Source organism: Gekko japonicus, unplaced genomic scaffold (assembly GCF_001447785.1).
Source record: "Gekko japonicus isolate JY-2015 unplaced genomic scaffold, Gekko_japonicus_V1.1 scaffold559, whole genome shotgun sequence".
Classification (NCBI taxonomy): Eukaryota; Metazoa; Chordata; class Lepidosauria; order Squamata; family Gekkonidae; genus Gekko; species Gekko japonicus.
Window position 1 is genome coordinate 142,755 of NW_015168064.1, and position 7,947 is coordinate 150,701.

At 38.3% G+C, this 7,947-nt stretch overlaps 1 protein-coding gene across 1 annotated transcript in view; it reads left to right on the forward strand.

Annotated features, from left to right (window-relative positions):
* Positions 1 to 6,346: 6,346 nt before the first annotated feature.
* LOC107113250 (ras-related protein Rab-10-like) overlaps positions 6,347 to 7,947 on the forward strand; it is a 51,773-nt gene continuing 50,172 nt past the window's right edge. The window contains exons 1-2 of the mRNA XM_015414551.1: positions 6,347 to 6,389; positions 6,742 to 6,802. Coding sequence (XP_015270037.1) covers positions 6,347 to 6,389; positions 6,742 to 6,802 — 104 coding nt within the window. The remainder of the gene's footprint in view (positions 6,390 to 6,741; positions 6,803 to 7,947) is intronic.

Here is a 7,947-nt window from a genome sequence, read left to right on the forward strand (position 1 = left end):
GAGTTGATTCATATGTCAACTTTTAAACTTGTATTCAGTCTGTGCCCCTTACTTATCAGCCAAGATCCTGACTTTAACACATACAAATTAGAATAAGAGATTTAGAAAAGAGAGCATTTTACTATCCAGGTTTATTAAGCCCTCCCTGATTCCTCTACACGATCAACATTCCTCAAATAATATAAGTTTTAAGAAAGACAATGAGGTTTGTAATACAAGGGAAAATAATAAAGAAAAAAGAGCTTTTTATGCATAGGTGAGATCCAGAAGAAGATTAACTATCAGTTACAGAACAATTATAAAAAAGGCTGCTGAAAATACATTGCATTTCTCTAATTTATCCCTCGTGTGTGATTCATTCATTAATGGGTGGGTCTAAAAGGTCTTCAACCCAATTTTCAATGCCAGAGAGAAAGACTTATTTCCAGAACTGTAAAGTAAAGCTTTTTGTAACAAGCCATGCTATGGAAACCCAGAATATGGCAAATTTTGGAAGTTTCCACATTGCAGGGTGACTTAAAGATGCAACTTTAAAGATAAAACTAAATTATGTCAGTGGCATTTTTCTGAAAGGGCTCGGTAAAAGGGCACATTGGCATTAATACGGTAAATCCTGACTTGTGTGTATCACGGCACACTTAGAGGAGTACTTTAGCAAGCGCACATTCAATCTGGGCTGGATAAATTCTGGGGATCTGAATGAAAGATCTTCCTGAGAATGCTCTAAATTTCTTGTTGACTTTCCAAATAAAATTTCTTCAGCTTTTATAAGGATATGAGGTTCATTATGTACTAAACTCATTCTTGGTAGCAAGGAGTAAATATGATTCAGGGTGTCCAAAACCAGAAATCCCATTTTGCTGTGCTCCGTTTGTGTGTGTGTGTGTGGGGACTGAACATTTAAGCATGATGTTAAAGGCCACGTTCATGCCTGTTGCAAATAAACAGGGACTTGTTTGTAGCATCAGAAGGCTGCTAAAATGGACTGAGGCAGAACATTTACCCCAATGGGCTACTTTTAACTTGCAGGGATTTTTTTTTTAAAAAAAATAGAGGAATGCTAAAAATGACATCTTCTACCTGCAGCCTGAAAAGGTATTCAGTCCATTCAGCTGTCTCAGCATTCTGCTATATATTAGACCAGGTCTTAGAGCAAATTTACACATTACACATTACTTTGTGTCTGCTTATAGGAGCAATGTAGCATGTAAGCAGGTCACAAATCTTAACCACAGCAACTTCCATGATTTCATGAGAAAAATTTGCAGCTTCAGAGAGCATGACAGTTCCTGTGGTTGAAATCCATGAATTCCTGGCTCACTTGACACTCTATTCGCACAAGTAGACCAAGCGCAAGGGGGGAAAGCAGCGAAAACTAATAATATGAATCACCTCTCTCATTCTACATGCTGAGTCATTGACAGCAATGTAAAAAGTGTTTGACAGCAATGTAAAAAGTGAAGGCACCACATCCCTCTCCCCCTTCAGGGGTGCTCAGAGACAGTAGTGGAGCTTTCACAGTGAACAAGCGCACATATCGTGCCTGGTAGATGTCTTCTTGGTCTTGCTGGACTGTGGTGGAGGTTACTTGGTTGTATTTTGCTTATGCGCGGGGGGGGGAAATCTCTCATGTGATGAGACTCATCATAGTCAAATGCATTTTTAGAATCCACAACTAAGGACCAGTCAGAAGATACTGCTGAAGGATTTTTTGTACAGTGTTGTACAGGGCTATAGCGGCCCAATTGTCCTGGTTGTCACCTTTTGAGACTTCCACATGAAGGCACCACATCCCTCACCCCCTTCAGTGGTGCTCAGAGACAGTAGTGGAACTTTCCCAGCGAACAAGTGCACATATCGTGCCTGGTAGATGTCTTCTTGGTCTTGCTGGACTGTGGTGGAGGTTACTTGGTTGTATTTCGCTTATGCGGGGGGGGGGGAATCTCTCCACCCATGCAGAGTCCAACCAAGGCTTGAAGGCCAAATTCATCTGGAATATTCTGAGTGAAGGGTGATGACTTCTCCTCTTAGACCCTGCCTCTCTGTTGGGAGTAGAAGTAGGGGAAGGATGGGCCTGGGATTGAGCAAGAGGTATGGTGTCCTGAAGAGCTGCTCTTCTGCTCCCTCTCTCCTGTTTGCATAGCCTCCCCTGCCTCTTAGTTTTTACAGGGACATGACCAAGAGTACTAGGATTTGTTAGTGTGTGTGCATGCATGTGCAATATATAAAATGCGTTCTTTTGGTTTGAAATGAAGGGATACAAACAAGCATTATTTTCATCTAAAGAATAAGTTATACCTGAGCGAGCATTTTACTGTTAAAGCAGATACTAATCAGAATGTTTCATGCTCTAAAGTGATCATATTGGCAATATCATCCAAAGCTAATTCTTTAAGGTTTTAGATACAGCAGCTTTATCCCTGCTTTGGACTAAGCATAGCCTTTCTTTCAGCTAGACTTGCTATTTAAAAGCTCTATTATGTGTCTGGTTTTAAAAATCCTCTTTAGCAAATTGTTTCCTAGCTAAAGCGTATCTAAGGCTGGGTGTTTGCAGGTGAAAATCCACAGCTTGGTTGTGCGTTGCTGTGTAGCCAGTGTAAAAACAATCTGCATCTGTTGTATGTCAGCTACATTGCAATGTACAGCCAAGTTGCAGAATCTGCAGACTGGCATAACTGTTGGTGTGATTGGTGTGCTTGCATTGGCATGGTGTCAGGATCAGTACTGGTGCTGGCTCATCCTGTGTCATTCTGTTTATCATTCAAGAGGTATACAAAGCAATCCTAAGGAGAGTTATACCCTTCTAAGTTATTGACGTCAATGGATTTAGAAGGGTGTAACTCTGCTTATAATGCACTGATAATGTACCTGGTGAGTTGTCATTCTGCTTTCTGTCATAGTGAGATTGGCAGGACCTCTAGCTTTGTTTCCTTTACTGGGAAAGGAACACTCCCTGTTTGAACTGCTGCCTTTGGGTAGAAGATATTGGACAATTAAAACAAGGACAAACAGATTAAAAAATAGTTTTTATTCGAGAGCTATTATTGCTTTAAATGCTGTCTGAAATTGGAATTTGGGTGACATTGGTGGTTTAAGTTGCAATGTGAACCTTAAGGGAGTTATGGGATGGTTGTGAATGGTTGTGTGAGTGTATATGAGTATGGTTGTAGATCACCGAAATGATTGCATGTTTAATTTCATTGTACTATGTACAATGACAATAAAGTATATTATTATTATTATTATTATCATCATCATCAATAATAATAATAATAATAATAATAATAATAATAATAATAATAAACTGTAACAAAGTTATATGGATGTTGTGTTTGCCTTCTCCTAGCAGGTGAGATTGTTTCGCAACTCGTAGTGATAGCCTGCTTCTGAAGTTTCCCTCACCATGGAAACCTTATGTAGTACTATGGTGACTGCCAGTTTTGGACAGAAATGGGTAGGCAGCAGAAGGGATGGGCAGGCAATTGCATTTGATTTGCAGATGTTTGCCCAGGAGGCAAGTGCTACTTGTCCCATGAGAGCAGTCGAGTGTCAAATTGTATAACTGGGGTTATCTCGGTTTTTGCTTAATCTGTAGATAGGAACTATTAAAGATTGTATAGGAGTTCTTTGTCTGGTTTGTAAACTTTATTTGCCCTGTAGGCACAATCCTTGTTGTATGGCAGACAAAAGGGTATGTTGCAATTGTACGTACACTGTGAATGCAGCCTAAATGTACAGCAAACAGTGTAGACTGGAGAGAAGGCACATTATCACTCAGAGTTACACCCTTCCAAGCCCATAAGCTTTAGAGGATTTAAATATGTGTAACGATTAAGAATGCACTGTAAATTTCCATAGGTTGCATAAGTCTTTTTCCTGCTTCCAAATTAGCTTTTACCTAGAGGGAGTCCCATCTCTTTTATCTAGGGTGCAAGGGACTACCCAGCAACAAGGTTAATATGCAAAAATTTCATTCCTCAGTGCTCTGGAATCTTTGTCTCCTGTACTTGGTAAATATCAAATCCTGCTCACAACCACAGATTTTAGCTGTGCGTTGCTAGTTTGTTAGCAATATTTTGGAGTGTTGCAGCTGTGGATAGTAGCATTTAGCTGTTCAAGATTTGCTTTTCTTAAAAATAAAAATGCATTCACAGTAAATTTTCATTGAAAGCACTTTATTCAGCACTTAAACTCTCAGGGATGGTTGCCCTTCTTCCTCTTCAATTATGCAGTTTTTGTGAATTATAAGCAGCTATAGTTTTCTAATTAAACTTATACGGATCATAAGGCAGACTCATCACATTGAGAATAGCAGACTATAAAGAATAACTGTTTTTGTTTAAACAATGGCACCTCGTTGAATGCCAGGGGGAAAGTTTATGGGGGGAAAAGATTTGCATGTCCAAGTGAACATGGAAATTCCTTGCCAAATAAGTTTTAGGATACTTCCATGACATATTTCCTCTTTGTGAAATTCACAGTAATGCTATAAGATATTGTATACAAAATATGTATAGAAATCTCAAAATGCTTTTGAGATGAAACTTAAATTTTGGATTAATAGAAACAGGCACCAAAGAATACTCCTTACATTTTGAGTTTTTGTTGTAGATAGTAAAAACATTGGATGGAGGCAGACAAGCATGAGCGGAGGAGATGTCGCACAAGCAGTCTTTGACACTGTTCCTTTCTTTCTGCATTATCTGCAGAATGTCTTTAATTCACGCACACGTACTTGGGAATCTCTTTGTTCACTCTCTTCACTCTCAAATAGTATGCAGTTATGCCGCCACATGTGAACGTAACAAGGCACATAGAGACCTGTGACAAAAATGTTCTCTCACTTGCACACACATTATAGACCTGCACTTCAAAGTGATGTCATTTGCTCAGATACTAGTCTTCCTTATGCCCACAGTGACGGCGTGGGAGAAGTCTCTCTTACCTTCACACCGGGGAGGCAAACCACCAGCCATTTCTTCCTGTCCCTGTATCCTACCTATCTATCATAAGGCTGGCTTCTTCATTTACAAGGAAGAAGGGTGGAGCAGTAAATTTTGATTTTGCCTGTGCTGTGGAATTCATACCAACCCTCCTTTGTAGAGAAGAGCTGAGTTTGTTCATTTGTTGTGGCATCACTCCTTTCTGCCCCAAGAAGCTGAAAATGAAGTTGTTGTTCCGTAGTGTAGCCGTTGAAGAAATGAATGGGCCCTAACAGCACTGAAGGGATAATGGGCGACCCATGGCACAGTCTGTCGTGGAAGCCTTAGAATTATCAGGCTCCTGCCTAAACTGGGTAATCCTTGCATTTGTAACAAAAAAAAAGTCAAATTATTATAAAAGTCTGAAAATGTTTCTTACAATTGGTTTTGGATTGCTGTGCACTTATAATTATAGAATAAGCCAAGATGAAAATACAAACAAATATAGTACGATAAAATAGCATTTATCTGGTTAGTAATCAATGGTAGTTTACTTTTGATGACCATATATTGTGTTATAATACTGTGGCTTAGTATTTATCTGCAGTGTAGTTGGCGTTTGACACTACATTTCTCATTTTTCCCCTTCCAGCCTTGTCTATTTCAGAAATTTGTTTAAAATTTTATATAAAGCTATGAACAAATCATGCATGCAATACTTATTGACTTCTCTTTTTCACTAACATTCATTGACCTTTTAGGTCAATAAATGTAAAGTTGATTTAAGAAGTCAATATGCCTTATTTTAATTTAGATTAAATTTTCACCTGATTCAGCACTCTTTAGTTCTTGTTTTATAAATAAAAATGCTCATGTCAATTCATTATTAAAATTTATGTCAAATGGAAAATGTTTTCCTGTAGGATTGGAAATCCCCAACTGAGTTATTATTTTTAAGTATTTCCAGCTCTGTGTTTGAGAATGACCTTCCTGTACCCTGTTACATACCAGGCCCCTCTTGACTGATGTTCTGGCTTCTGTACAAACCTATATAAATGTCACATTGTGTAGATAATTCTATATAACAAGATGTTTTCCTAAAAGAAAGTTATAGTCCACTCTGCATAGGCATAGCAACATGTTTGGCACAAACTATACTTCATGTAATGTTCGTTCTATCAATTAAATTGTAGTCCAAAAGCCTGCCATGTCTGATCATGTTGCCCCCTAATCCAACAGTAGTTAGTGCAGAATCAGAAATTAGGCAAGTCTTTTGCTCTTTATTCCCTCCTTTACCCACCCATCCTTCCCCCTCCCTGGCCTTGAATTCTGTGGAAATATCTTCGATGATGGAAGTGACTTTCTCACCTCCTCTCTCCCATTGTGGTCCAAAATGTTTCCAAATGCTAATCTGGCAGGGGCAGATGACCCCTGGGAACAGGATACAGAAGGAGCTGGAGGTCTGCAGTGAGAGGGAAGAATTGATTAAAATTAGCCCCCCCCATCACCCAAAAATCCCAGTGGATCCAACTTTATTATTAGGTAGTTTGTGTTATCTTGGTTGGCCATAATAAAAGGCATTGTAGGGGTTTGGGCTTTGGATTTTCTCTGAAGGAGTTAGAAAAGGCTTTAATAGAGAAACAGAGGCATTGGAATTCTTGTTCTATGAACACTGCCATTTTCCTGTGTACTTTGCTTGGTAAAGTCCAAAGAAAAATACAGATTATATGAATTTTTGTATACTTTTTACAATTATAATTTATTTGATTTGTTTCCATTTTTTAATTTTAATAAAATAGCATTTTCTTTTTTCTTTTAGGCATTGATTTCAGAGTAAAAACAATTTCATTAAATGATACAACACTGAAACTTCAAATATGGTAAGCTTTGTAAATAGTTTATGATTATTTAGAACAGTGGTTCTCAAGAGTGGGTTGGGACCCAAAAGTTAGTCACAATTCTCAGGCGACTTGTGAGGCCTTGAAAGAGGAAGAAGAGCAGCTCAATGGCAAACTTGGGATTTCCTTTGCATAATCTACAAATTGGCTATGCAATCAGTTTATTGCTTAGTAATGCTACATATTAAACATGAAAAATAAAATACAACGTGCAGTATTGCATGATAAACTTCTGCATTTTAGGTTGAGGACGGAGGAAATAGTGTGGAGTTACATTATAAGTGGATCCTGAAAAGTACAATAAGTACAATATGTTTAGAAGTGAGTCCTGCAGTGTAATGGAAATTTAAAAGTAGAACCATTGATTTAGAATATGTAAATAGCAATTTAAAAAAACAAAACCTTGCTTTTGCAGTTCGATGGTATTCTTACTCCATATTTATTGAAATATAGGCAATTTTATTGCTTTGTCTAAAAGCGCTAGAACAAAATAGGGAAATGTTATTATGAGCCCCCCCCCCTTTACTCTCCCTCAGAGGCAAGATTTTCCCTCCGTTCATCTTTCCCTTTACTGACTGAGCCACCGTAGTAATGTGTTTTCTTCTTTCCTGAAAAACTCTGGCTGTCCCACCCTGTCACAATACAATATTTTGGCTTTTGGCTCAGCCCAGAAACCTGAGGGAAGGATTGGGAGTCCACGTTAACTTAAATTACATTCAAGATGTGGGAAGCCGAAAAGGGGGGGGGAGGGTAGGAGGGTAGGATATAGGGGTATAAAAGTGTTTGATATAGATTGACTTGTGTTTACCATATCCTAATAAAATGTGTTTAAAAATGTTTTGAAATTCCAAAGTAACAAAATATTTTATTTAACATAGGGGGGAAAGGTCAGGTGAAATCATGGGTAAAATTTCTGAGGTAACTGAATATAGATAACTCTGAGTAAAATCAGTACATGCACAGAGTTTAGTTCTTATGTTTCAGGCTAATGAGAGTTTCTTAAGCTGTTCAGAGTTACTTAAATCTTTATGTTGAGAGGCTTTTGTTCCAGTGTTTTCCCAAACACTCTAGTATACTTTCTTTGAGTATTCTCTAGCTCTTTTGGTTTCCAGAAGGCTGGTGCACTC